Here is a 12134-nt window from a genome sequence, read left to right as displayed (position 1 = left end):
TAACTTTTTTTTGGTGCAGATCGGGCTACAGAGCTAGTTTAAATCACACGGAGACCGTGTAGACAGCCGTAAACGGCGCTGCAAGGCCAAAAAACCCTCCTCTCGGTTATCCTATATAGTGTTTTTCCACTATTTAGCTGGATACGAGTGGAAAGACACTAATAGGAATTTTTTTTTTCAAATTTTAAACTGGCTGCACTATTTGAAAAAAAGGAAATTGTTTTTCAAGGTATGAGGCAGTAACGCACCCTGAGCTGAATCCAACCGGCTATGGCTGCACACAGACTACAGGGCGAGCTGCGCTCACACAGAGACCGTGCAGACAGCCGTAAACGGCGCTGCAAGGCCAACAAACCCTCCTCTAGGTTATCCTATATAGTGTTTTTCCACTATTTAGCTGGATACGAGTGGAAAGACACTAATAGGAATTTTTTTTTCAAATTTTAAACAGGCTGCACTATTTGAAAAAAAGTAAAATTTTTCTCAAGGTATGAGGCAGTAACGAACCCTGAGCTGAATCCAACCGGCTATGGCTGCACACAGACTACAGGGCGAGCTGGGCTCACACGGAGACCGTGCAGACAGCCGTAAACGGCGCTGCAAGGCCAAAAAAACCTCCTCTAGGTTATCCTATATAGTGTTTTTCCACTATTTAGCTGGATACGAGTGGAAAGACACTAATAGGAATTTTTTTTTTCAAATTTTAAACTGGCTGCACTATTTGAAAAAAAGGAAATTGTTTTTCAAGGTATGAGGCAGTAACGCACCCTGAGCTGAATCCAACCGGCTATGGCTGCACACAGACTACAGGGCGAGCTGCGCTCACACAGAGACCGTGCAGACAGCCGTAAACGGCGCTGCAAGGCCAAAAAACCCTCCTCTAGGTTATCCTATATAGTGTTTTTCCACTATTTAGCTGGATATGAGTGGAAAGACACTAATAGGAATTTTTGTTTTTCAAATTTTAAACAGGCTGCACTATTTGAAAAAAAGTAAAATTTTTCTCTAGGTATGAGCCAGTAACGAACCCTGAGCTGAATCCAACCGGCTATGGCTGCACACAGACTACAGGGCGAGCTGGGCTCACACGGAGACCGTGCAGACAGCCGTAAACGGCGCTGCAAGGCCAAAAAACCCTCCTCTAGGTTATCCTATATAGTGTTTTTCCACTATTTAGCTGGATACGAGTGGAAAGACACTAATAGGAATTTTTTTTTTTCAAATTTTAAACAGGCTGCACTATTTGAAAAAAAGTAAAATTTTTCTCAAGGTATGAGCCAGTAACGAACCCTGAGCTGAATCCAACCGGCTATGGCTGCACACAGACTACAGGGCGAGCTGGGCTCACACGGAGACCGTGCAGACAGCCGTAAACGGCGCTGCAAGGCCCAAAAAAACCCCTCTAGGTTATCCTATGTAGTGTTTTTCCACAATAGAGCTGGAGACTGGTGGAAAAACACTAATAGGAAATTTGAGAAAAAATGTGCAGCAGGCTGCACTAAGAGCAAAAAAGGACAACTGTGTGAGGCAGTGTGAACCCCCCCTGAGCTGAATACAACCGGGTATATGGCTGCACACGGACTACAGAGTGAGCTGCACACACACACACAGAGACCTTGCAGAACGCTGTTAAAACAGCGCTGCAAGGCAAGAGCAAGGTGAACAGTGAAGAACACACAGCGTTTTGCTAAATTAGCCTTTGGAAAGGAAAATAAAGCAATTAGCTAGCTCGACTGGCCCTCAGTTAGAACACAGCATCCTGTCCCTAACTGAAATCACAGCAGAGTGAGCGCAAAATGGCGGCAGCGTTTTTTATAGTGCAGAGTGACATCATTTCAGCAGCCAATCCAAGCCTTGCCAGTACTTACATGCCCACCATGCTAAACAGGATGTGCCCACACTTCCAATCATTCCTCATTGGCTGCTGCGTTCAGTTTGAATTCTGGGAACTTCCGATTCCGGTATCCGGGAAGTATCGGAATTCGGTATCGGAATTCCGATACCGCAAATATCGGCCGATACCCGATACTTGCGGTATCGGAATGCTCAACACTAATCCTTCAGTTTAAGAAAACAATACACTTGAGGTCATGTGACACATCATTGAGCTCAGTGTTTTAACCCCTACCTCATGCTGTCCTCAGATTACTTGGCAAAAACCTGCTGACATTTTCCTTTTAAGGCCAGGGTCACACTTGCGATTGCAATGCAAGAGTCTCGCATGAGTCTCTTGCATCAATACCTGGCACTGCCGCTGGCTTCTGGGACTGGAGCATTCAGCTGCATAGAAATACATGCAGCCGCACACTCCGTTTCTGAGTGTCGAGGGCTATGCCGGGTATTGATGCGAGAGACTCGTGCGAGTTTCTCGCATTGTACTCGCAAGTGTGACCCTGGCCTAAAGGAGAAACTTGAGAAAGATAGAAAGTCTTTATCAGGAGCCACAAGGAGGAATACCGATAGTGAGTAAGATATTTTATAGAGTAATGACTACTTAGCCACAATTCACACAAACATTTGTTCCTGTATAACATATCTGTGTTCTCATGAAAATGTAAAATGGGAATGTGAGATTGTGTAACATGACATGCATTATATACCGTACTGGAGACAGTTCTGTCAAATGTCCACCCTGAGGTATAAAGACAAACTTAAAGGGAATCTGTCAGCAGGTTTTTGCTATGTCATCTGAAGACAGCAGGAGATAGCAGCTGAAACACAGAATCCACTTGTCAAAGTTTGTGCTGCTGTTTACTAACTGTGAAGGATTTATCTTTCACTAAGAGATTAACCCCTTCATGACTCAGCCTATTTTGACCTTAATGACCGGGCCATTATTTGCAATTCTGACCAGAGTCCCTTTATGAGGTAATAACTCAGGAACGCGTCAACGGATCCTAACGATTCTGAGAATGTTTTTTCGTGATATATTGGGCTTCATGTTAGTGGTAAATTTAGGTTGATAATTTTTGCGTTTATTTGTAAAAAAAATCTGAAATTTGGGAAAAATTTTGAAAATTTCACATGGACGCTAGCTCCATTCAGATCTGGGGGGGGGGGTGACAAATAGGTCACCAGGAGGGATCATAGCCATGGGAGCAAAGCCACCCCCCGGGCTCAAGTACAAGTCCCCCTGTACCTGCAGGTCAGGTGACATTTCAGTTAACCCGTTCACCCGACCTGCAGGAACGCAATCCCGCCATGATGCCACATAGGCGTCATAGGTCGGATTGGCACCGACTTTCATGATGCCGACGTGGCATCACAGGTCAGGAAGGGGTTAACATTGCCGGACTTGTCTGGCACCCCCTTCCTGTGATAGGCAGCTCATTATCTATGGACTTTGTACATAGAGAACCTGGTGTGGATGGGGTTAGCCTTCTCAGCTCTGCTTCATTCTAAATCTAAAAGCTCTGATTGTATTAGAACTGCTGCACCCAGAAATCAAAGTGAGACATGGTTAGATTCAACTATTTTTTGGGGCCTACATAATACTGCTCTCAGATGAGGTAGCAAAAACCTACTGACAGATTTCTTTTAATAAGCATGATATTATATTTTCTTGCTACTTATTGGATGCAGTTTTATTAGAGTTTATTTATTTACTTTGTAGATCAATCCCGAAATACAAAATGGGGATCTTACCCTTCATGAAGTATATGATGTTTCTCTTCAATGTACTGATATTTGTAAGTATTCACTTTCTGAGTAATGTGAATAGTATAATAATAAAATGTGCAAATCACAGTTTTGCAAATAAAAATGCATGATTGCATACAGAATAGTTACAGTATTTTAACCTGTTCTAGACCCCTTTCCATGGAAAGGTGATATGAGGATAATTTTTCATTGTTTATATACAGTGGAGGAAATAAGTATTTGATCCCTTGCTTATTTTGTAAGTTTTCCAACTGACAAAGACATGAACAGTCTATAATTTTAAGGGTAGGTTAATTTTAACATTGAGAGATAGAATATCAAAAATAAAATCCAGAAAATCACGTTCTATAAACTATTTAAATTTATTTGCATTTTGTAGTGAGAAATAAGTATTTGATCCCCTACCAACCATTAAGAGTTCTGGTTCTTACAGATGACTTAGACACTCCTCATCATCTCCTTACCTGCATTAAAGACAGATGTCTTACATAATCACCTTTATAAATGACTCCTGTCCACAGACTCAATTAATCAGTCAGACTCTAACCTCTACAACATGGGCAAGACCAAAGATCTTTCTAAGGATGTCAGGGACAAGATCATAGACCCATTACAGTGATCAAAATAAAAAGAATAGTAAATTAACCCCCCTTTGTCATCCCCTTAGTTAGGTAAAAATAATAAAATAAAATATATATATTTTTTCCATTCTTTGCAGTTAGGGTTAGGGTTGGGGCTAGGATTGTGTTGGAGTTAGGGTTGTGTTGTGGCTAGGGTTTGTGTTGGGGTTAGGGTTGTGTTGTGGTGTTGGGGTTAGGTTGGTGGTTAGGTTTATGGTTGTAGTTAGGATTGGGATTATGGTTAGGGTTGGGATTAGGGTTAGGGGTGTGTGGGGTTAGGGTTAGGGCTGTGTTGGTGTTTGAGTTAGAACTGAGGGGTTTCTACTGTTTAGGCACATTAGGGGTCTCCAAACATGAAATGGAACCTACCGTTGATTCCAGTCAATTCAAAAAATCAAACGGTGCACCCTCCCTTCTGAGCACAGCCATGTGCCCAAACAGTGGCTTTCCCCTACATGTTGGCGTACTCAGGAGAAATTGCACAATAAATGTTATGGTCCATTTTCTCCTGATACCTTTGTGAAAATAAAAAAGTTTGGGTCTAAAGCACATTTTTTGTGAAGAAAGTAAAATGTTCATTTTTTGCTTCCACATTGCTTTAGTTCTTGTGAAGCACCTGAAGGGTTAATAAACTTCGTTAATGTGGTTTTGAGCACCTTGAGGGGTGCAGTTTTTAGAATGGTGTCACTTTTGGGTATTTTCTGTCATATTGACCCCCAAAACTCACTTCAAATGTGAGGTGGTCCCTAGGGTTGAGCGAAACGGGTCGTTCATTTTCAAAAGTCGCCGACTTTTGGCAAAGTCGGGTTTCATGAAACCCGATCCGACCCCTGTGCGGGGTCGGCCATGCGGTACGCGACTTTCGCGCCAAAGTCGCGTTTCAATGATGCGAAAAGCGCCATTTCTCAGCCAATGAAGGTAAACGCAGAGTGTGGGCAGCGTGATGACATAGGTCCTGGTCCCCACCATCTTAGAGAAGGGCATTGCAGTGATTGGCTTGCTGTCCGCGGCGTCACAGGGGCTATAAAGGGGCGTTCCCGCCGACCGCCATGTTACTGCTGCTGATCTGAGCTTAGGGAGAGGTTGCTGCCGCTTCGTCAGAAGCAGGGATAGCGTTAGGCAGGGTCCATTAACCACCAAACCGCTTGTGCTGTAGCGATTTCCACTGCCCAACACCACCTTCGATGTGCAGGGATAGTGGAAGCTACATTTTTTTTTTTTTTCCCCTTCAGCGCTGTAGCTCATTGGGCTGCCCTAGAAGGCTCCCTGATAGCTGCATTGCTGTGTGTACGCCGCTGTGCAAATCAACTGCTTTTTTCAAAGCACAAATCCTCTTGTTCCTTCCTTTCTGCACAGCTATCTTGTTTGTTTGTCCACACTTTTTATTTAATTTGTGCATCAGTCCACTCCTTATTGCTGCCTGCCATACCTGGCTGAGATTACTGCAGGGAGATAGTAATTGAAGGACAGTTCCTTTTTTTTTTTTTTTTGTGGGAGATTAAGATTGGCATTTCTGCTAGAGTGCCATCCCTGTCTGTGTCATCTCTCACTCAGTGGGCCATAGAAAGCCTATTTATTTTTTTGCTTGATTTGGGTTCTAAAATCTACCTGAAAAAATCACTACATCAATCAGTGGGAGAAAAATATTGGCCTCATGGCTTGTGTGCCACTCCTTACTCCTGTGTGTGCCATCTCTCACTCAGTGGGCCATAGAAAGCCTATTAATTTTTTTGCTTGATTTGGGTTCTAAATTCTACCTGAAAAAATCAATAAATCAATCAGTGGGAGATTAATATTGGCCTTTGGGCTTGTGTGCCAGTCCTAAGCGTGCCATCTCTCTCTCTCAGATAGTGGGCCATAGAAAGCCTATTTATTATTTTTTTTATTGGGTTTATAAATTTTCCATGGAAAAAAAAAAAAAAAGTGGGAGATTAATATTGGCCTCTGGGCTTGTGTGCCAGTCCTGAGCGTGCCATCTCTCTCACAAATAGTGGGCCATAGAAAGCCTATTTATTTTTTTGGTTGATTTGGGTTCTAAATTCTACCTGAAAAAATCAATAAATCAATCAGTGGGAGATAAATATTGGCCTCTGGGCTTGTGTGCCACTCCTGACTCCTGTGTGCGTCATCTCTCACTCAGTGGGCCCTAGAAAGCCTATTTTTTGTTTTATTTGTTTTCTAAATTCTCCCTGAAAAAATCATTTTATTTTATTTGGTTTCTAAATTATTCCTGAAAAAATCATTTTTTTTGTATTTTTTTTTCTAAAGTCTCCCTGAAAAAAAAAAAAAAACTTCAAATCAGTGGGAGATTAATATTGCCCTTTCTGCTTGTGTGCCAGCCTTGACTCCTGGGTGTGCCATCTCTCTCTCTCCAATTGTGGGCCATAGAAAGCCTATTAATTTTTTTGCTTGATTTGGGTTCCAAAATCTACCTGAAAAAATCACTAAATCAATCAGTGGGAGATAAATATTGGCCTCTGGGCTTGTGTGCCACTCCTGACTCCTGTGTGCGTCCTCTCTCACTCAGTGGGCCCTACAAAGCCTAATATTTTTTTTATTTGTTTTCTAAATTCTCCCTGAAACAATCATTTTATTTTATTTTGTTTCTAAATTCTTCCTGAAAAATTCATTTTTTGGTATTTTTTTTTTCTAAAGTCTCCCTGAAAAAAAAAAAAAAAATCAAATCAGTGGGAGATTAATATTGGCCTCTGGGCTTGTGTGCCAGTCCTGAGCATGCCATCTCTCTCACAAATAGTGGGCCATAGAAAGCCTATTTATTTTTTGGGTTGATTTGGGTTCTAAATTCTACCTGAAAAAATCAATAAATCAATCAGTGGGAGATAAATATTGGCCTCTGGGCTTGTGTGCCACTCCTGACTCCTGTGTGCGTCATCTCTCACTCAGTGGGCCCTAGAAAGCCTATTTTTTGTTTTATTTGTTTTCTAAATTCTCCCTGAAAAAATCATTTTATTTTATTTGGTTTCTAAATTATTCCTGAAAAAATCATTTTTTTTGTATTTTTTTTCTCTAAAGTCTCCCTGAAAAAAAAAATCAAATCAGTGGGAGATTAATATTGCCCTTTCTGCTTGTGTGCCAGTCTTGACTCCTGGGTGTGCCATCTCTCTCTCTCTCTCTCCAATTGTGGGCCATAGAAAGCCTATTTATTTTTTTGCTTGATTTGGGTTCCAAAATCTACCTGAAAAAATCACTAAATCAATCAGTGGGAGATAAATATTGGCCTCTGGGCTTGTGTGCCACTCCTGACTCCTGTGTGCGTCATCTCTCACTCAGTGGGCCCTAGAAAGCCTATTTTTTGTTTTATTTGTTTTCTAAATTCTCCCTGAAAAAATCATTTTATTTTATTTGGTTTCTAAATTATTCCTGAAAAAATCATTTTTTTTGTATTTTTTTTTTCTAAAGTCTCCCTGAAAAAAAAAAAAAAATCAAATCAGTGGGAGATTAATATTGCCCTTTCTGCTTGTGTGCCAGTCTTGACTCCTGGGTGTGCCATCTCTCTCTCTCCAATTGTGGGCCATAGAAAGCCTATTAATTTTTTTGCTTGATTTGGGTTCCAAAATCTACCTGAAAAAATCACTAAATCAATCAGTGAGAGATAAATATTGGCCTCTGGGCTTGTGTGCCACTCCTGACTCCTGTGTGCGTCCTCTCTCACTCAGTGGGCCCTACAAAGCCTAATTTTTTTTTATTTGTTTTCTAAATTCTCCCTGAAACAATCATTTTATTTTATTTTGTTTCTAAATTCTTCCTGAAAAATTCATTTTTTTGTATTTTTTTTTTTTAAAGTCTCCCTGAAAAAAAAAAAAAAAATCAAATCAGTGGGAGATTAATATTGGCCTCTGGGCTTGTGTGCCAGTCCTGAGCGTGCCATCTCTCACAAATAGTGGGCCATAGAAAGCCTATTTATTTTTTGGGTTGATTTGGGTTCTAAATTCTACCTGAAAAAATCAATAAATCAATCAGTGGGAGATAAATATTGGCCTCTGGGCTTGTGTGCCACTCCTGACTCCTGTGTGCGTCATCTCTCACTCAGTGGGCCCTAGAAAGCCTATTTTTTGTTTTATTTGTTTTCTAAATTCTCCCTGAAAAAATCATTTTATTTTATTTGGTTTCTAAATTATTCCTGAAAAAATCATTTTTTTTGTATTTTTTTTTTCTAAAGTCTCCCTGAAAAAAAAATCAAATCAGTGGGAGATTAATATTGCCCTTTCTGCTTGTGTGCCAGTCTTGACTCCTGGGTGTGCCATCTCTCTCTCTCTCTCTCCAATTGTGGGCCATAGAAACCCTATTTATTTTTTTGCTTGATTTGGGTTCCAAAATCTACCTGAAAAAATCACTAAATCAATCAGTGGGAGATAAATATTGGCCTCTGGGCTTGTGTGCCACTCCTGACTCCTGTGTGCGTCATCTCTCACTCAGTGGGCCCTAGAAAGCCTATTTTTTGTTTTATTTGTTTTCTAAATTCTCCCTGAAAAAATCATTTTATTTTATTTGGTTTCTAAATTATTCCTGAAAAAATCATTTTTTTTTGTATTTTTTTTTTCTAAAGTCTCACTGAAAAAAAAAAAAAAATCAAATCAGTGAGAGATTAATATTGCCCTTTCTGCTTGTGTGCCAGTCTTGACTCCTGGGTGTGCCATCTCTCTCTCTCTCTCTCTCTCTCCAATTGTGGGCCATAGAAACCCTATTTTTTTTTTGCTTGATTTGGGTTCCAAAATCTACCTGAAAAAATCACTAAATCAATCAGTGGGAGATAAATATTGGCCTCTGGGCTTGTGTGCCACTCCTGACTCCTGTGTGCGTCCTCTCTCACTCAGTGGGCCATAGAAAGCCTATTTTTTTTTTATTTGTTTTCTAAATTCTCCCTGAAACAATCATTTCATTTTATTTGGTTTATAAATTCTTCCTTAAAAAATCATTTTTTTTTCTATTTTTTTTTTCTAAAGTCTCCCTGTTAAAAAAACAAAAACAAATCAGTGGGAGATTAATATTTACATTTGCGCTTCAGTGACAGTCCTGCGTGTGTGGCATCTTTCTCATTTGTTGCCACCAACAACAGAGTGTGTAACATTGTGCCTGATTTTCGTTGTGGTCTCACCCACCTGTAAAGGGGTATCTAAATCATACTGAAGTTATAGCTCACCGTGTAAGTTGTGTGACAGCAACAAATACCGTTAGTTTGGTAACGTTTTTAAAAAAATGAGGAAGTCTGGTGGAAGAGGTCGTGGCCGGGGGCGTTCATTGTCAGCTGGTAATGAGGGTAGTGGTAGTGGTGGAGCATCAGGTGGTCGTGGGAAAAAAAATATTGCACCTAAGTCTGGAGCTGTGGAGCCAGGTTCGTCGTCTGGCTACACAAGGCCTCGAACGCTCCCTTTTCTGGGAGTAGGAAAACCGCTTTTAAAGCCGGAGCAGCAAGAGCAAGTTTTGGCTTATCTTGCTGACTCAGCCTCTAGCTCTTTTGCCTCCTCTCGTGAAACTGGTAAAAGTAAAAGCAGCGCGTCGTTAGTGGATGTTCACGGTCAGGGACAAGTCGCTTCCTTGTCCTCTTCAGCAAAAACAACAACAGAGAAGAATGCAGCAGGCGACACAACGGGTTACTCCATGGAGCTCTTTACACATACCGTCCCTGGCTTAGAAAGTGAAGCAGTTAACAGTCCATGCCCATTACAAGTTGAATCTGACATGGAGTGCACTGATGCACAGCCACAGCCAGACTACTATGCTGGTCCTTTGACTCAGACCACAACATTGCCCTCGCAGGGTGCTGATCAAGAATCAGACCCTGATGAGACTATGTTGCCCCATCACGAACGCTATACCACCGACCGACACGGTGACACAGACGAAGTTGCACACGATCTACAAGAAGAGGTAATAGATGACCCAGTTCTTGACCCCGATTGGCAGCCATTGGGGGAACAGGGTGCAGGCGGCAGCAGTTCTGAAGCGGAGGAGGAGGGGCCGCAGCAGGCATCAACATCGCAACAGGTTCCATCTGCCGGGCCCGTATCTTGCCCAAAACGCGTGGCAAAGTCAAAACCTGTTGGAGGACAGCGTGGCCATCCGGTTAAAGCTCAGTCTGCAATGCCTGAAAAGGTATCCGATGCTAGAAAGAGTGCAGTCTGGCATTTTTTTAAACAACATCCAATTGATCAGCGCAAAGTCATCTGTCAAAAATGTTCAACTACCTTAAGCAGAGGGCAGAATCTGAAAAGTCTCAATACAAGTTGCATGCATAGACATTTAACCACCATGCATTTGCAAGCTTGGACTAGCTACCAAACGTCCCTTAAGGTTGTAGCACCCTCGGCCAATGAAGCTAGTCATCAACGCAACATCCCTTCCGGCAGTGTAGGGCCACCATTTTCTGCTCCACCTGCAGTATCTGTGCAGGTTTCTTTGCCAGGCCAAAGCAGTCAGGGTCAGGGAATCACCAGTTTCGTAGTAGGAAACACTGCATCTAGGGCACCGGCGGCAACAATACCATCTCCCACCGTCTCTCAGTCTGCCATGTCCACCGACACCCCCGCTAGTTCCACGATCCCCAGCTCTCCAGTCCAGCTCACCCTACATGAGACTATGGTTAGAAAAAGGAAGTACTTAGCTTCGCATCCGCGTACACAGGGTTTGAACGCCCACATAGCTAGACTAATCTCGTTAGAGATGATGCCCTACCGGTTAGTTGAAAGCGAAGCTTTCAAAGCCCTGATGGACTACGCTGTACCACGCTACGAGCTACCCAGTCGACACTTTTTTTCCAGAAAAGCCATCCCAGCCCTCCACCAGCATGTTAAAGAGCGCATCGTCCATGCACTCAGGCAATCTGTGAGCACAAAGGTGCACCTGACAACAGATGCATGGACCAGTAGGCATGGCCAGGGACGTTACGTGTCCATCACGGCACACTGGGTAAATGTGGTGGATGCAGGGTCCACAGGGGACAGCAAGTTTGGGACAGTTCTGCCTAGCCCACGGTCTAGGAAACAGTTGGCTATAGCCGTTCGCACCCCCTCCTCCTCCTCCTCGTCCTCCTGCAGAAGCGAGACCTCGTCCACAGACCGCAGTCGCACAACCACTCCATCCGCAGCTGCCACTGTTGCACACCAGGTCTCCCATTATGGGGCAGCTACTGGCAAACGTCAGCAGGCTGTATTGGCTATGAAGTGTTTGGGCGACAACAGACACACCGCTGAAGTTCTGTCCGAGTTCTTGCAGAAAGAAACGCAGTCGTGGCTGGGCACTGTAGATCTTGAGGCAGGCAAGGTAGTGAGTGATAACGGAAGGAATTTCATGGCTGCCATCTCCCTTTCCCAACTGAAACACATTCCTTGCCTGGCTCACACCTTAAACCTGGTGGTGCAGTGCTTCCTGAAAAGTTATCCGGGGTTATCCGACCTGCTCCTCAAAGTGCGTGGACTTTGCTCACATATCCTCCGTTCGCCCGTACACTCCAGCCGTATGCAGACCTATCAGCGTTCTTTGAACCTTCCCCAGCATCGCCTAATCATAGACGTTGCAACAAGGTGGAACTCAACACTGCACATGCTTCAGAGACTGTGTGAACAGAGGCGGGCTGTTATGTTTTTGTGGGAGGATACACATACACGGGCAGGCAGTAGGATGGCAGACATGGAGTTGTCAGGTGTGCAGTGGTCGAAGATTCAAGACATGTGTCAAGTCCTTCAGTGTTTTGAGGAATGCACACGGCTGGTTAGTGCAGACAACGCCATAATAAGCATGAGCATCCCCCTAATGCGTCTGCTGATGCAAAGTTTGACGCACATAAAGGATCAGGCGTCTGCAGCTGAGGAAGAGGAAAGCCTTGATGACAGTCAG

At 43.0% G+C, this 12134-nt stretch overlaps 1 protein-coding gene across 1 annotated transcript in view; it reads left to right on the top strand.

Annotated features, from left to right (window-relative positions):
* The window catches only part of LOC138672041 (tetraspanin-18-like), a 160576-nt gene that overhangs the window by 43820 nt on the left and 104622 nt on the right, over positions 1 to 12134 (top strand). Inside the window, exon 4 of the mRNA XM_069760120.1 lies at positions 3614 to 3689. Within this exon, the coding sequence (XP_069616221.1) occupies positions 3633 to 3689 (57 nt within the window). The 5' untranslated portion in view covers positions 3614 to 3632. The remainder of the gene's footprint in view (positions 1 to 3613; positions 3690 to 12134) is intronic.

The sequence above is a fragment of the Ranitomeya imitator genome, chromosome 3 (genome assembly GCF_032444005.1).
Source record: "Ranitomeya imitator isolate aRanImi1 chromosome 3, aRanImi1.pri, whole genome shotgun sequence".
NCBI classification, from domain to species: domain Eukaryota; kingdom Metazoa; phylum Chordata; class Amphibia; order Anura; family Dendrobatidae; genus Ranitomeya; species Ranitomeya imitator.
The sequence above is the reverse complement of the archived record's forward strand: the minus strand, read 5'-3'. Positions and strand labels throughout refer to the sequence as shown.